The sequence below is a fragment of the Anabrus simplex genome, chromosome 9 (genome assembly GCF_040414725.1).
Source record: "Anabrus simplex isolate iqAnaSimp1 chromosome 9, ASM4041472v1, whole genome shotgun sequence".
Lineage (NCBI taxonomy): Eukaryota > Metazoa > Arthropoda > Insecta > Orthoptera > Tettigoniidae > Anabrus > Anabrus simplex.
The window spans coordinates 84693229-84711544 of record NC_090273.1 but is presented as its reverse complement, the minus strand read 5'-3'; the positions used below and the strand labels follow the sequence as shown (position 1 = coordinate 84711544).

Sequence of the window (18316 nt, the reverse complement as noted above, 5' to 3'; positions counted from 1 at the left end):
AGTGTGCTCCCAGATGAAACTATCTTTACATCGGTCTGTTTTCGGACCAGCTTTGCTTTACGGGAGCGAAAGCTGGGTGGACTCAGGATATCTTATAAGTTAGAAGTAACAGACATGAAAGTAGCAAGAATGATTGCTGGTACAAACAGGTGGGAACAATGGCAGGAGGGTACTTGGAATGAGGATATTAAGGCTAATTTAGGAATTAACTCGATGGATGAAGCTGTACGCATAAACCGGCTTCGGTGGTGGGATCATGTTAGGCGAATGGAGGAGGATAGGTTACCCAGGAGAATAATGTACTGTGCTATGGAGGGTAAGGGAAGTAGAGGTAGACCAAGATGACGATGGTTAGACTCGGTTTCTAATGATTTAAAGATAAGAGGGAGGCCACAGCACTCGTTGCAAATCGAGGATTGTGGCGACGTTTAGTAAATTCAGAGGCTTGCAGACTGAACGCTGAAAGGCATAACAGTCTATAATGATTATGTATGTATGTATGTATGTATGTATGTATGTATGTATGTATGTATGTATGTATGTATGTAGCAGTTGAAGCAGAAGCTGGGAAGAGGACATAACTGAGTCGCTGCTCTATTTATTATCCCCTTTACAATCCATAAGAAGACCTCTTGCACTATTGAATGCTTTCCAGGATGAAATTCTATTATACTTCCCAATTGCCTCTTCATGGATGGTAGATTGTCATCCTTTACCACAAGTGTTTAGTACGCGCACCTGTTAGTGATAACATGGACACCCTAGTGCTGAGTCGCTCGACCTCAGTTATCTTCGAGATTCGTATTGGCAACCTTTGAAACATTAACTATGAATCGCTTATGCATCGCTGTGCAACGTCTGGCGTACACTTTACGTACTAGTGCTGTTGTTGTTTACACAGCAAAGCCAAACTATAGAATTCATGCTAGGAACAAGATTTGCATCGAGAAATGTTATATAATGTGTGTGTGACATAGTCGCTGGCTTAAGATAGTAAAGGTTTGGAAAATTCATATCGATCGATCATATTATCGATTCAATTCAGATTTCATTTTAATTCAGTTGGCAGTATTACCGGAACCGGGAGAGCTCTCTTCTTACTCCTCAACCCTGTACAAAAATCAATCGCTAAAAAGTGCGCGAATAATACCTTCCTTTATGAAACCTTGATATGGTTTCAACTTCATTCAACATTGAAGTTCTGAGACAAACTCCTTGGACCAGGTGCCCAAAAATGCTGCTGCATCTGTTTGATTTGTTGATACCTGGACAGATATGACTTGGGTAGTTGAGTGACATCTGGTTCAGGAACAAATATTGGTGATCATCCAATAACAAAGTGAGCTGGTGTCAATAGATATAGATCAAAAGTGTCAGAGAACAATGGGGTCAATGGCCAGGAATTAAGGATGGCTGATATGTGTACTAGCAATTCTTCGAAAGTTAATATTGCATTCCCTAGTATGTGGCGTAAGTGAAACTTGGTGGATTTAACCCCTGCTTCCCAAATGCTGCCAAAATGGGGTGAAGAGGATGGGATGAATTTCCAGTTAAAACAAACTTTCACAAACGCGTTGCTCAAACAAGTTCGATTGTACTAGAGAAATGATTGACTACTAATACAAAAGAAATTTACTCCGTTCCTTTTTCTCTAAATTTGCAGCAATGAAGTTGTTTCCATTCTCAGAGTATATCGTGTCACATTCTCCAGTGAGAAGCCAATTTATGCAATGTTACAAGAAAACTGTATATGGTTGAGTTACCTTTAATTTGCTATTTCTCGGTTTGATTGTGGCATCTGTTGATTCTGCTCTGATTGATTTGTGCCTGAAACATCAAAACTGATTTTTGTTGTTTCCAGTCCTAATTTGTGACAATTTTGCAGACATAAACTTGGATTGGGATCCTGAATCTAAAAATCTTGAAATGTTTGTCTCTTCCTCACATGTGTTCTTATTGTCAGTGATACCAGACCATTGTACTTCGCTGTGTGGGAGCTTCACTTTGAGTGATCTTGCTTCCTGTTGTCCAAACTGTTTTTGAAATGTAGTAAGGTATTGTGCATCCTTGAACATTTGCGGCAGCCTTTAGATTGACAGTTAATTGATATGTGGCCTGTTTGCAAGCAATTTAAACATCTTTTATGCCATTTTTTTCTTATGAAACACATGCGTATGCTGATAAGTCCAGAAAGGTTTTGCATGAAAAAAGTGCATGTTGTTGATTGCATAGGGGGGCAGCTTGGATTTACAGTTAATGCATGAGTTCCTTTTTGGATACTGTTGTTTTCTGGAATTCTGTAAACAAGGTTGATCATTTGGTGCTTTACTTAATTTGTTCATTTGTCCAGTAACTGACACTGCTTTTCTAGAAATTCCATGATTGCGTCAATTGCTATTTCGTCATTTACCTGCTGCTTTTCCCATTCACCCTTCTTGTGCAAGTCAAATTTATCTGCAATTAAATAAATGAATAAACTGTGCCAATATTCATTTGACTGATCTAATGCTTGTAAGGCACACAAATGCCCTTGTCCAGTGTTCAAAAAGAATAAAACAATTTATTAATTGTATTTTTTGAGTGTCATGCTGTTCTTCGCTGGCACTACAATCTAGGAGTAGAGAGCCTGTCTATTACCTGGAGGGCCTGGGTTTGATTCACCGAGCTCGATAGCTGCAGTCACTTAAATGCGGCCAGTATCCGGGATATAGCGGGTTCAGATCCCACTGTCGGCAGCCCTGAAGATGGTTTTCTGTGGTTTCCCATTTTCACACCAGACAAATGCTGGGGCTGTATCTTAATTAAGGCCACGGCTGCTTCCTTCCCACTCCTAGCCCTTTCCTGACCCATCGTCACCATAAGCCAGAGCGCACACTTCTTGGACATGCGACGTGGGACAGGGGACACGACTGAAGTAACTTGTCCTGTCCCGTGTCCCATGGGCCACGTACATGCACATCTGTGGGTCATGAGTCTAGTCTAGTGATGTGGAAGACTTGTTGTTGCTTCAGAAATTACGAAGAAAACGGGTGACTAGAAGAAAAAGGAGATTTTGGGTCAACCCATAGAATGTGGACAGCCAAGAGAATGGTGTTTTCGTGTTGGCTAAAAAAATGAAGCTCCTTCACAGTTTCAAGAGTTACTGCATATGGTAAAACCACTAATTGAGAAAAAATATACGAAATTCAGGAATCCTATTCTACCAGCTGAAAGATTATTGATAACACTCGGGTAAGGTTAACACAGATTGATTTTGGTTGTGCATGAATACATTAAAAAGATCTGTACACGTTTGTTCAGCATAAGTAGGTGTAGTATTATGCTGCTTGCGGTAAAGTGGAAGTGAATAGGGCACTGGTAAATGTTACATTTTTAGGCAAACCACATTTCCGATCAATTGTTTAGGTTGAGAAGTAGTTCCGTCATCTTCATTCGGTGATACAGTTATCACATTTTGAAATGTCTGTAAATTCCATATTTCACTCGGTGAATTTAAAACTGAACTTCTGAACAACAATTTATTTGCAGTATTAAGGTCTTTTACCATTGGTAAAAGTGATTTTAAAAACAGCAAGTCGGGATCCGAATCGTCTGCCTTAAGTTCAGCCCTCTTTTCGTTAAAGTAGTCGACAAAGGCTTTTTCACTTGCTTTTTCTTCTGATGATGAATATTTACCTTTCATTTTTTAATTTTCGGTATTACCTAAAATCACCGATTCCTTTCTGCTACTAGATGAACCATCTTAATCGATAGTAGTATTGTAACTACATTCTCCTGAAAGACCACTTGGATCCGGATGCTCCTGTGTTACACCCGCCTCATCCTCCTGGCAGTTATTCATATTTCCTGATTGCGTAGAATCACAGATTTATTTGATTTACTTGAAAATTCCATAGTTTATGCAAAATGTAAAGTCAATCAACACTTGAGTTATTTACAGAATGTGGGCTGTTTACACTCGACAACACTTACCCGCTGGATCTAGTGTATGGCTCCAGAAATTGCAAATACTCGGCAAGATAGTAGGCTTTTTTTTTTCCACCTTCAAAACCACTTGTCGGTAAGTGCCTTAAATGTCATAAGATTGCATGCCGAATGTTCTTCCATTTATCCGTAGCTTCACGAGCCATAAGAAAAATAGTCTCCATCAGAATTATTATTATTATTATTATTATTATTATTATTGTTGTTGTTAGTTTGTTAATTTTTCAGGTTTCTTGGAAACGGAGGCAGTTTTAAATCACTTGTCTTCCAGTTCAAACGAGGGGAAACAATTGGCGAAATTGTGTTCGAAACTTTCGTTGCCATTTGGGATGCTCTAAATGAAGATTTCATGCCTACACCAGATACTGATAATTGGTTACAAACAGCAGCTAGATTCTGTGAATTGTGGAATATGCCACATTGTGTTGCAAGTATTGACGGGAAGCATTTCAGAATTAAGAAACCGGCCATGTCAGGTTCCTCCTACATAAAGGATATTTTTCGATTGTACTTCTAGCTCTCAGTGATGGTGATGGTTTGTTTATTGCTATAGACTTCAGAGAGTGTGCAAGAAATAGTGATGGATCTGTCTTTCGTAATTCAAACATAGGCAGACTTCTGATGGATGGTAAATTGAAGTTACCACCACCTTCTGGGCTCCAAAATGATGCTTCATTTGTATGTCATCTGGTGAGCGATGAAGCATTCCCACTCAAAACTAACCTCATGCGACCCTATCCAGTTAGGATCTTGGACACTGAAAAGAGTGTGTTTAATTATAGACTCAGTAGAGCAAAGCAAAGTGTCGAATGTGCTTTTGGCTTGCTAGTGTCGAAATTTAGGCTTTTTGAAACACCGATTTCAATAAAAGTCTCCAAAGTTGATAGCTGCCTTAAAGCTGCGTGCATTTTACACAATTTCATCAAATTGAAAGGAGGACATTTCACCAATCCGTCTGTGTCAGAAGAAGGTGAAAACCAATGCACAAATCAAGATCATCATTCCCGACTTGGGCATTGTAAAATTCGTCCTACAACAGGAGCTCAAGAAATAAGGGATCAACTGTGTATTTCATGAAGCCAGTAAATGCACTTCCACGGCAAGAAGCGTTAAACATTCATTTAGCTACCGTCAAACGGGGCGATTTCGGACACAGAGGTGGTTTCGGACAGTATGGTAGATTTGCTGTATTTTGTCGCATAGCAACGAGCAGCCGGTGCTTTGCACATCCACGCGCGTTTTAGTTTGACCTTGAGGTTATGTTTCCCGCGTCCTATGCTTTTCATTACGAATCGACATCATACTTTGGAAAATTTTCCGTGTGTACTGGCAATGTTGAAAGTTCATGCATTATTTTTAAGTGGATACTTTCGATTGTCGCTGTCGGAAGGAATGCATTATAACTATGGTTTTTAGTGAGTTCAACTGACTGAAGTGTTTATAAACGATTGCTGTGGAATTTTGGTGTAATTTAGTGAAAAATAGTGTTTTACGCACATTTTACTGAAAATTGAAAGCAGTCTGGGTGATTTTGGACAATGCCTAGAAATTATCAGAGGCAGAAAGAAGCTGCTTTGAGGGGTAATTACGAACCAAAATTATTAGAAAAAGCCGTACGTGTTATTAAACGTGGCAAGTTGTCTTATTGGAAAGCATTATTGATTTCTGTGGTAGGCCTATGCCTTGGTCCACCCTACAAAATAAAGTGCGGAATGTACATCCTAAAATGGGAAAACAATCTATGCTAAATGAGGAAGAAGGAAATGCTCATGGAAGCTCGTCACCCTCCAGCCATGCTCCAACCAAATACCCAACACAACCTGCTACTTCCCGCCGCCGCCGCAAATGAAATGTTCTACCTGGGAAGCCGATTTTTGGCCGTGACTTCCGCCGAGATGAAAGCAGTGCAGAAACTATTGATGGCGCTGGCAGCAGCAGTGAAAATGAATGCGATGAAGCACACAATGAATGTAAAGACGTTCTGGTGGTGCAAGAAGAGGCTTTCCTTGTTGCAGATTATAAATACAAGTTGACGAACAAAGAACATACAGGCAGTATTTTGGCCTGGCCTGAAATATTCGTTCAAGGGATGTGGATGACAAATCTTGCGCCCATATATAAAGAGCAGAAAAGTGTTTGTCTTCCCTAACATCCCTGCTGAGGATACAATAGTAAAGAACAAATTTCGAAAATACTTCCAGTCCAAGTTGAGAAGAGAGGAATGTTTATTTTCAAAGACAACGTTTTTTAGATTCATAGGCCATGGTAGCGACATGTTCATTGTATCGACCTTTTTTGCACTGAGATTTGTATCGTTTGGAAGAAAAATATTAAGATCTTTCAGTAGGATCTCTGTGCAGTTTATAACCATTAATATCTCAACTTAGACCAGAAAACTTTACATTTAATTTGTCAGAAAATAAAGATCAATCAGTAACACAATACATTTATCATGACAATGATTTTAACCGGCTAGTCATATTTTGGACACCCTCCGAAAACTTTAAATATCACAAAACTAAAGCAAAAAGAATGAGGAATTGAATAAAGGACTATTTATGTCCGAAATCACCTAATACGCTTTGAAACTTCGGACAGCAGTTTAAAATGCACGTGTGTCCGAAATCACCCCGAAGTACGGGGTGAATTCAGACACTACGTTTTGTTTTATCAGGAAAACCTTTGTTGGCGTATATTTTTCATTTGTTGGATATTGCATTAATTGGATGTATTCCCCATTATTAGGATGATAAACAATACAACTTAAGATCCCCTTCGTGAGTTAAGACGAAAATAACCTCAAAACCGTCCGAAATCACCCCGTTTGATGGTACCTAATTAAATTAGAAACTTAAAAGACAAAATAACTTCAGTCTATAATGTTTTCCCATTAGTATAGGTCCCATTTAATTTGGAATAATGATACTGCGAGGTGAATGTGTTCGTTCATCACAACAGCTGTAACAAGGGAGTTTGTTATTCTAAGTACAGTATCTTGTATTTGTAAGTATTCACTAGATGTATTTTGTCACTGTAAATAAATGTTGGTAGCCTACTTACTGTTCATTCTGAATACTTCTATTTCTCGCCAGATATTATCACATATGGACCTATTTGAATAATCCTTTAATCTGTAATTATACAGCACTTCATGTTTCTCCGCTATAAAATTTATGGTAGTTGCCCTCCTGAGCTGCACATATTTAAATCACTACACCAAACTCACGTATGAACTGATGGGACACGGCCTACGAAATTCAACAGGCGATACCTCGACGGGACATGTCCGCTGACACATGGGACAGTCCATGCCCTTGACCGATAAGTCATATTGATTATACGTGCTACATCCACTTGGAACATGTCCTTTCTGTCGCATCCCATGTGTCGTGTCCCTTGTCCTATAAGTGTGCGCTCCGCCTAAGACCTATCTTTGTCAGTGCGACGTAAAGCAAATTGCAAAAAAATGTTTGATATGATTACCGGCTAGGCTAGGGATTTTCATCTGCATCTGAGGGCTGATTCGAGGTTCACTCAGCCTATGTGGCAACAATTAAGGAGCTATCTGACAGTGAGATAGTGGCCCTGGTCTAGAAAGCAAGGCAGAGAGGAATTGTCCTGCTGACCACGTAACCCCATAATGTGCAGGCCTTTGTGCTGAGTAGCAGTCATTTGGTAGGCCAGGGCCCATCAGGACTAGCTTATATAGGGGTTGGTTTATGCTTTTTTTTTTTTTTTTTTTTTTTTTTTTTATGTTGTTTCTCAGATTTAAAAGTTCTCATTACTTAAAATGTTACTTGATTAATGAAATGATTTCTGCATATTACTAAACTGATTTATGCATGTGTGAAATTTGTAAACTGCCACTTATTTTGAATGATAGCACTGAATATTGGGTGGTTTTACCTTGCTAGTTGAATTGCATGTTATTTTGCAATTGATAGGGTTGCTTATGGATACTTCCTGTCAACCTTTTTCTATTTTCTATCTTGTTGCAGCAATCATCCTTATTAGAATAATTCTAATACAGTAGCATTTTGAATTTGTCATACTAGCTGTTGTGTACCCGTTGTACCTCTAGCCTTCTGTTGGATTCATTTTTGTAATTGCTACATTAGTACCATCTAGTAAAAATGAGTGGCAGTACAAGAATGGAGCACTCCTCGACTAACAACAATAGTCAGTTATTGTTAATAAGTTTTAGTGGCTTAGGACATGGTAGGCCATCACATTTTGTTTTCTTATGGCTTGGCGATATTATTGCATTTGGGCCATAGGTCATGCAGCCTTAACTCAAGGAAAAGCAGGCAGAGGGCAAGGTCAGCATATTCTATGCTAGAGAGCGGGCATCAAGACAGTTGTTTCTTAGAATGCGGCAGCAGTGGATGTATGTAACTAGAGTACAGTGTCAGCTTCTGTATTATAATATGAAAGAGTGCAGTGGAATTTTAAAATATATTACTTCACAACTAGAGGGCCCATGCTGCTCCACAGCATTTGTTGTAAATAGGTCAAATATCGTGTCTTGATATGAAATTGCTCCATGTGCTGTCCGGGTACTTTTTGAATGTCTACTTTAAAGTTTTGTATTACCAAAAGGAGAAGAGGAAGACCAAGAAAAGAATTTATGACAGACATCAAGAATGGACGACTGTACACAACTTACTGTAATGAAGTTAGCACTGGAGAGGATACCTCTGTTGTGAGAATGAAAATGTTGCCCACAAACCATGCAAGGTTGAGGAGATAAAGAAGAGATCTTTTAAGTATATGTCTAGTTAATTTTTATATATTTCTTTATTGTTATGTTCATTAATATTTTACAAACTGTTTTGTAGTTTTAGAGTTATTGTTGTGTACTTAATTAAAAGTTTGTTTTAGATTGTGACCAACCTCCAGTAATGGAGAAGGAAGGCACTACAAGAAGATACCCAGTTTAAGATAAATATAAAGTATGGTGCCAAAATATAAAGTATACAGACAAAATTTTAATTTCCTTTATGCCTTTTTTTTTTTCCCCCGCTTAAGTGCAGCCAGTATCCAGTATTTGGGAGATAGTAGGTTTGAACCCCACTGTCAGCAGCCCAGAAGATGGTTTTCCGTGGTTTCCCATTTTCACACCAGACAAATGCTGGGGCTGTACCTTAAGGCCACGGCCGCTTCCTTCCCACTCCTAGCCCTTCCCTGTCCCATCATCGCCATAAGACCTATCTGTGTCGGTGCAACGTAAAGCAACTAGCAAAAAAAAAAAAAAAAAAAAAAAAGACATATTTTTTAACATGTAACAAAATATTGTGAGAAAAGCGTAATACTAATGCCTGTGTGTTGTACATCAAAAGAAAGGTCTTCATCTCAGGATTACTAAAAATATTATTTATTTCATTAACTCCTTTATTTGCATGAAATAGTAATTCATTCTAATAATATGATGCTTAGGTCATTGCAGTTAACTGTATTCGCCAGTAGATGGCTCTATAAAAACAATTGTCTCCACTGATCTTTTTATGCCAGCTCGGTAGAGGGCTCTGTGAAAGTTGTCTTTGCATATCTTTCTATGTTAGTCTTATAGATGGCTCTGTGAAAGTAAATCAGAACTTTTTTTTTTTCTTTTTAGTAACTCCAGGAGGTGCAGGAAAACTATTGTTTATTCAAGTTTAGTATACATGATTAAAAGCAGAGGTGAAATTGCATTTGCTAGTGCATGGACAGGAATTGCAGCTTTATTACCAGATGATAAACCAATTCACAAAACTTTTGGCTTACTTGTTGCTGTAACGTATTAAATAGAGTACCACAGAAGCAGATGTTTTGCAAAAATCAGTTATTATTATTATTATTATTATTATTATTATTATTATTATTATTATTATTATTATTATTATTATTACTACTACTACTACTACGATGAGAAAAAGAAGAATTGCCTTTTTCTGTCATCTTTCTAGATTAAATTATAATAGGATAATAAAACAACTATTTAATTACTTTTGGAAAAGTAAAACAAAAAATAATTGGTTTAAAGAAGTTCAGAATGATTTAGAAGAGCTGAATATTACAATGAAGCAAATTGAAAATAGAGAAGAAAAAAGGATTCTCAAGAACAAACAAATAAGATTGTCATTAAAAACTGTACAACACAAACATGTCATATCTGATGAAGAAAGGGTAGCCAGGTCAGCCAGAATGAAGAGGTTTTGGGAAAGGAAGAAGATGATGCAAGCTAAATCTTCAGTTAATTCTTTGTTAACGTAAATGTATTTGGATTTGATGTAAGTGCTCCAATGTGGGCGTAAACTATGTAAATAAATAAATAAATATTATTATTATTATTATTATTATTATTATTATTATTATTATTATTATTATTATTATTATTATTATTATTATTATTATTGAAGCTTTGATGATTCCTGCATTAGCAGTAAATTGCATTGATTGCCTAAAACATTATGAACTGTGGGGAAAAAAAAAAAAGGAAATGTGTGGTAAGATTGTCACGTTTGGGGGAGATTTTTGCCAAGTTCTTCCTGTGGTATCCAAAGGTAGTACAGCTCAGGTAATTCAGGCATGTATCCAGAATACTCAATATGGCCAAAAATTAAGTATTGCAATTGAAAGCAAATATGCGTGCAAAGTCTTCTGCAAAGGAAGTCGCTGCACGGCTTGTACAATGGGGAAGTAATGAAATTAAAAGTGAATAGGAAATGATGTAAGGGTTCCCAATGACTTCATAAGTATCGATTCATTGGTAAGTCATGTTTTTGGCATTTGAATAGACTTCAATTCTTCAGCTTACTATAACAGAACAATTATAAGTCTCTTCAATGATGACTGTAACAGCATAAATGAAGATGTTCTTCACCTAATCCTAGGAAGTTTTAAGGAATACAACAGTGTCGATACTCTGTCAGATGATGATACTGACACAGATTTCATAAGCAGCATACCCATAAAATACCTACACTCCATGATGTCATTCGCAATGCCTCCACATGTATTAAAATATCATCATATCTTCGCTCCAGCGAGCCAGGTGCAGTTGTGTACAAGCCTCCTCCAGTTTATCGTATCCATCGACAGATACTGCTCATATGTGCGACATCAGTTCACATCTCTAATTTCAAGGTCCTTCAATATCTGTTTTTCCCAAACATCACAAGGTCTTCCTCTTGGTCTCTTCCCAGGAACATTGTGGTCAAAGTATGTTCGAGGAGTCCTGTGAGGTCCATTCTTTTCATGTGACCATAACATTGCAATCTCTTCACTTCTAGAGTCTCCAGCCAGCTCCTTTCCAATCCAAGCTGTTGCCAGATATCCACATTCCCTATTTTATCCATTTTTGTTTTTTGTAGTCAACGGAGCAACTTCATTTCTGTTGCCTGAAGACAACTCTTTGTTGGTCCAGTAAGTGTTGCTGCTTCCAGGCCATACATCATTATAGGTATTAGATATATTTTGTACGTTTTTTTTTTTTTTTTTTTTTTTTTTTTTTTTGCTAGTGGCTTTACGTCGCACCGACACAGATAGTCTTACGGCGACGAACAAGCTGATCTCGGAAACTAACGTAAATGTTTCATCCCAAAGTATTTGACATACAGTGTCATAGAACTTGGAAGTTTTCTGTATTCTGTTGCTAATCTCTTGATGTATGGTATTGTCTGATAACAGAACACTACCTAAACACTGGACGTTGTCTACAGTATCCATCTCCTCATCTCCAATTCTTAGATGCTAGGTGCTTTACGTTGCACCAACACAGATAGGTCTTATGGCGACGATGGGATAGGAAAGGCCTAGGATTTGGAAGGAAGCATTTGTGGCCTTAATTAAGGTACAGGGCCAACATTTGCCTGGTGTGAAAATGGGAAACCACGGAAAACCATCTTCAGGGCTGCCGACAGTGGGATTCGAACCCCCTATCTCCTGGATGCAAGCTCACAGCCGCGCGCCTCTAACCGCATGGCCAACTCGCCCGGTAATTCTTAGATGAACAGTTGGAGAGTTTGTACTCATCACCAAGCCAACTGTCTTCATTTTGCTGATTTTGAGACCTAATGTTATAAAAGCTTCATGCCAGAGATCTAGTCTAGTTTCTACTTCCACTTCTGTCTCACCCCATACCATTACATCATCAGCAAAATCCAGGGCATTAGTTGTTGGATCCTTTCTTTTAACCGCTTTTAAAACTTCATCCATTATGATTATGAAGAGAAGTGGTGAAAGAGAACTTCCTTGCTGGACTCCACTCTTCATTTCGAACCAACCTGATCTTCCATCCTGGACCTGGACACAACACTTGGTTTCATCATATAATCGTTGTACTCGTGCTATGATGTCATCGGGCACTTTCTTATGTCTCAAACTTTCCCATATATGCCTGCGAGGTACATGGTCATATGCTTTCTCGATGTCCAGAAAAACAGTTGTTTTACATTTCTCCCAATACTTTTCATAGAGCATTCTAGCGGCAAAAATGAGGTCTATAGTTGATCTATGAGGTATAAATCCATGATGCTCCTCCTCAAGTGTAGGTTCAACGTATTTTCTAATCCTGCTCTCAAGGATGGATTCATAGATTTTGAGGCCATGTGACAGCAGAGTTATACCTCTGTAGTTGGTACATTTCTTTCTATCACCTTTTTTTAACAATGGGACGACTCCTTGCTTCCAGTCATTGGGTATTACATTCTCTTTCCAGATTCTATTTAGTACTGTGTACAACCACTGTTGTCCAACCTCTCCTAGTGCTTTGATCATCTCAACACTTAATTCATCTGATCCAGTTGATGTGTTGTTTTTCAGCTTAGATATTGCTGTCTCTACTTCCAACCATGTCAGACTAGTGGTACTTGTGCTGCCAAAATCATAAGGTTTGTTGTCTAATGGAGTGACATTTTCATAACAGTTCAGCAAAATTTCAAAGTGCCTTTGGAACTCCTGTAATATTTTGGTCTTATCCCTAGTCATCTCACCATTAGGAAGTTCTACAGACTGAATAGATTCATTTTGAGTTTTTCTGTTCTTAACAGTACTGTATAACAGTTTTTTATTTCCATCCTGTGTTATTTTGTTAGCCAGATCTTCCTTGCATTTCTGGTTTTCAGCTACAACCAACTGTTTGACCTGTAATTTTTTCTTCCTCTAAAGTGACAGTTTCTCCTCTATTTCATGTTGATCTCCCTGTGTTCTTGCTTGATATAAGGATCTTCTTGCACGGTTTCTGTCATTGATAACCTTTTTAATATCATTCCACCAGGCAGTTTCTTTAGGTTTTCTTATTTGACTCTGTTGTCCACACACTTTTTCTGCTGTACCAACCACAACCTTGTTTAGAGTATCCCATTCTTCATCCACCAATTTCAGTTCTTCTCTCAGCAATAACCTGCGGACACCTTCCCTGAATTCTTCCTTTTTACACTTGGCTCGGTTAGTCGCCAAGTTTTTATTTTTGGGGCTATTTCTTACAGACTTTGGGAGGTCTTTTCTCTGCAAAAACTGCAACCAACAATCTATGTGTCCATCGAGGTCTTCACTTGGAATGACCTTGACATTATTGACATTTTTTCATACATTTTAATCTATCAGAATATAATCTATTACTGTACCTATTTTATCATCCCACCTATATCTTGTGATTTTATGGGAGTCCCTTTTCTTGAACTAAGTATTACTCACTATCAGGTTGTTTCTCATGCATAGATCTAGCATATATTCTCCTTCTTCATTTCTGTTTCCCATTCCATGAGGGCCCAGTGTGGATTCAAATCCTGTTCGTTATGAGCCAACTTGTGAATTAAAATCACCCATTATAATTAGATTGTCATACTCAGTGTGTTCTTCCAAGTTATTAAGGAGGTTGGCCTTTTCCTCTTTTGAGCATCCTACCTGTTGAGCATAGACTTGGATCACATTGTATGTTTTCCCTCCTAAGTTCACAGATAACTTATTTAGGCTAATATTTAAATTTAAATTTAGATTTCTAATCCATAGAATTGTTGGAATGATGATAATGTTGCCTCTATTGCCTGAAATTTCTATCCTGTGGAAGAATATTTAGGGATGAAAAACAAAAGCATATTCTGAGGCACTTGATAGAACTGCTTTTAAAAAATGTTTTGCTATTGATATGTCTTGCAAGATCACAAACCATCTTCATATTCAAGTGCTCATTCATCAGGACATTATTCATTCATTCTGATGTTTGGGTCATTTCTGAAAATTCCTGATAGATTGTGGCTGGTTAAATCATAATTCTCATGAAAAACTCGGATATTGCAGTTGACTCTCGTGAATACATGACTTCTCTGGTAAAGCCATTTAGCTCTGCTGAATACTGGACTTCTCAGCTGAAGGAAATGTATTTGTCACTGGGAAGTTGACAGAACATCTGCGTAGATTTCAACAGTTTATCTTGGTCAGTGAGCCTTTTCAAATTTAATTTCATTTTAAATGTCTACCTCTGCCTTCTAGTAATACTTAATAAGAAAAAAAGACAGATCAGGGCTGTTTGAACCTACCTTTCCCTTTCAGATCCTAAAACTGATTTTCCTCTATTAGCAGTGAGCAGGTCTCCTGATAATAGCTTGTTTTGTTTGTACCTTACACTTCCCTTCTTTCTGTCCTGAATTCTCATCTGGAACACTTAAATTTTTCATGTAATGTTCCAACACATATGATTCAGTTTATTCAATTTTTATATTATTATTATTATTAAAAATGTAAAGATATATGCAGTTATTTTTCTGTAGTATTGTAATTCATGTAATTTATAGTTTCACCCATGCATCTGTTCCTATGATTGTTATGATTGAATGACTGCAGCAATCTTGGCCTGGGCTAATTGCTGAGTAATTCCATTATGTCCCTTAGGTACGTTGGCACTACTCACAAGTTGGCGCTACTTCTGGATTATGATGGTACCTTGGCACCTATCGCTCCTCATCCTGACCTGGCTATTCTACCAAATGAGACAAAGAATGTTCTGGAGCGACTTTCCAACATGTCTGATGTATACATTGCCATCATATCGGGACGAAACGTGAACAATGTCAAAAGCATGGTTAGTTTTTGTTTTCATTACTCAGCATGCTGTAATGGTTGTATTGAAATGTTGGATATATTTTCATTCATTCATTCAAAAGACTGGAATTGGAATAATGAAGTTAACAGGAATTTCCTTTTCAATAAAAGTAATGGAAAGGAAGAAATAAGTGACAAATCATGTATAGAAAGATAGGAACATGCAACAGGATAATTACACTGACATGTCAGTATTGGGGGAGGAAGTAATAGAATACAATTATTTATTTAGCATATGGTTTCGAATGTCAGAGGACATATTCAGCTTATCTAAAGCAGGGCTTTCTATTTGATGCCCACGGGTGACCATGTCCTCATACGCTGCATCTTCAAATAGATGGGCTCTGTGGAGATTGACCGTTTCCTTTCATGTTATCATGTTTATACTTGTCTCCTTTTCTATTATTGCCTCTTCTGTTAACATGTTGTCATGTGTGCTACTATCATTCTATATGTGACTTGTTAAGATGAGTATTGAAATGACCTTATTGGGGGCTGAGGAGAAATAAATGTAGAAGATCTGGGTTGCATAATCAGAGAGCCTATGTATTTAAAGACAGCAACATATAGAGATTGTTGTGTGTCATGTTGTGTTTTCATGTTTGTCCTTATCTGCTTTTCTAATACTCCCTCTTCTGATGCTGATTTGTCATTGTGTTTATCCTATTGTGTGTTCCTATTCATGTTCAAATATTTTGATACATTACTCATGTTGCATATACTGAAATCATAATTTTGTTCTTTTACAGGTTGGCATTGAAGGCATAACCTATGCAGGAAATCATGGTTTAGAAATCTTGCATCCAGATGGAAGTAAATTTGTTCATCCCATGCCTGTTGAGTATGAGGACAAAGTTTCAGAACTACTCAAATGTCTTCAAGAGCAGGTATTTATATCATAAATACGTCTTCACCTTCTTCCGTACCTTATACTTTGTGGTGTGGAAAACATGACAACATAATTTCCATAGCACCCTTTCATGGGCATCCTCAGCGATGAGCTGGAGTTCTGCCATATCCATTTTGATCTTCTTGTCCAAGGTCAGTTTTGGTGTTGTGCAGCCTCTTCTTCCTTCCCTCTGCTCCACCATTACCATTGCTATTGCCCTACCTCGGATCAGATCTCATGTTGAAGATGGCGCAAACACCCAGCCCTCAAGCCAGAGGAATTCCAATAAAGGTTAAAATACCTGACTTGGCCGGAAATCAAGCTCAGGCCTCCGTGGACCAAAGAGTAGCCTGCTAACCAATTAACCATAGAGACGTACAACCCAACGACTCATCTGAATAGATAATTGGCTTTCCGAAATCCCTAAACCTTTTCACCTGTTGGGTTTCACGTAAGCAGATGTTCTTAAAACACCCTGATGTTTTCGTTCCTAATCATATAATGGTTCTTTCAGAACACCCTGTTGCTCTGGAGGATTTCATTGCATTACTCACATTCATGGTTGTAAGAAAATGTTGAAAACCCTTTAACACTCTGCACCTTTCTTTGTCTTGCAGTTGGTCAATATGGTGTAATTTGCATGCTTCACCTTTCCATAATTCACTATCCACTTAATAAACGTTCAAGTTAAAATGAAACAACGAAGAAAAAATGAAATGGCGTATGGCTATTAGTCTTGGGAGTGTCCGAGGACATTTTAGGCTTGTCAGGTGCAGGTCTTTTGATTTGACGCCCGTAGGCGACCTGCCCGTCCTGATGAGAAATGATGATGAAGACGGAGCATACACCCAGCCCCTGTGCCAGCGAAATTAACCAATGATTGTTAAAATTCCTGACCCTGCTGGGAATCGAACCCAGGACCCCTGTGACCAAAGGCCAGCACGCTAACCATTTAGCCGTGGAGCAAAGAACGAAGAATTAGCATAATTAGAAATTGGTCTACCAAAGCATAAATCATTATTTTCCTGTATGGATCAGAATGTTGGACTTGGACAAAAAAAAGATCTGAGTATATTACAAGTGACAGAGATGCTTTCTGCGAGAGATCTTGGGTAAAACAAGGAGGGACAAGATAATAAATGAAACAATATGAAACACGCTACAGATCAGCCTCCTAAAAGAAACTATGGAGAGAAATAGGCTGGAATGGTTCGGATATGTCAAAAGAATGAAACAAGAAAGATTACCAAGAACTACTCTGGAATGGGCAAAATCTGGAAGATGACCCATTGGAAGACCACAAACAAGGTGGAGGGATCAGGTGGTAAGGTAAGGTAAATTGGAGAGGACTGCAATGGTAGACGGTGATGAATGATAAATTTGTGGGGGGGGGGGGGGGAGAGAGAGAGAGAGAAGATTGGATGAGGCTCTGTGAACAACTTGCATAAGCAGAAACGTATCAAGAAGACGACTTTTTGGACACACCACTCCAAAGGACTGAAAATAAAATATCAAACAGCACTTTTCATACACTTAACACATTGTCACACAATAGTGCAAAGCAACAAACATTTTCAAAGAATGTTGCAGAAGAAGATACCTGAGTAAGGGTTCTCTAAATCTCCAAAAAGAAGTACCCTATTTGACCCCACTGCATATTTTCATTGCCTCTTGTTCTGAAGTAACTTCTCTGGAAATTTAATATCTATGCATAATTTCTCCATCTCCAATTTTTATGGATGTATTATGGTATTATTTTGTATACTTCTATTACCCTTGCGCTCAGAATAGTGGTAACAAGAGAAATACCACTTTCTAATTCCATTGAATCATCGCTAACAGCCTACATGACCACTGTATCTCTTCCTATAACAACACACTCAATTATTTCTGACCCTGTTTGGAGTTTGTACTGATTGAAACATATCAGGGAATGAGAAGTAATAATGCTGGGGAAAAATAAGTAATACAGCTGAATTCAAACTTTAAGTGATAGCTTCTGCATAGGGAGTGTCTTCTCCATATGATGGGCCTTTTGGATATTTGAGAAAAACTCTTCTTCATAAATCACAATATGTATCACACGATCAGAAGGATACATTATTGAAAGCAGTGGTATGGACATGTTACGAGAATGGCTGAAAGAATCTGTCCCTCGGTCTTCCTCTAGGTCTCCTTCTCTTCAACTCTATTTCTAACATCTTTGTTGGTATCTTCTCTTCTCCCATTCGCTTAACATGCCCATACCACTGCACAGGAAGAGCATCGAGGCAAGAGTAGGGAACTGGATGAAAGTGACAAAAGGGAAGCGGTAGATAGACAGAAAAGCATGGAGAGGATTATGCTCCAAGCAGACGCAGCCTG

The 18316-nt window shown here is 38.1% G+C and overlaps 1 protein-coding gene across 1 annotated transcript in view; it reads left to right on the top strand.

Annotated features, from left to right (window-relative positions):
• Nucleotides 1-18316, top strand: part of Tps1 (Trehalose-6-phosphate synthase 1) — a 223393-nt gene that overhangs the window by 148743 nt on the left and 56334 nt on the right. Inside the window, exons 12-13 of the mRNA XM_067153704.2 lie at nucleotides 14854-15043; nucleotides 15813-15950. Coding sequence (XP_067009805.1) covers nucleotides 14854-15043; nucleotides 15813-15950 — 328 coding nt within the window. The remainder of the gene's footprint in view (nucleotides 1-14853; nucleotides 15044-15812; nucleotides 15951-18316) is intronic.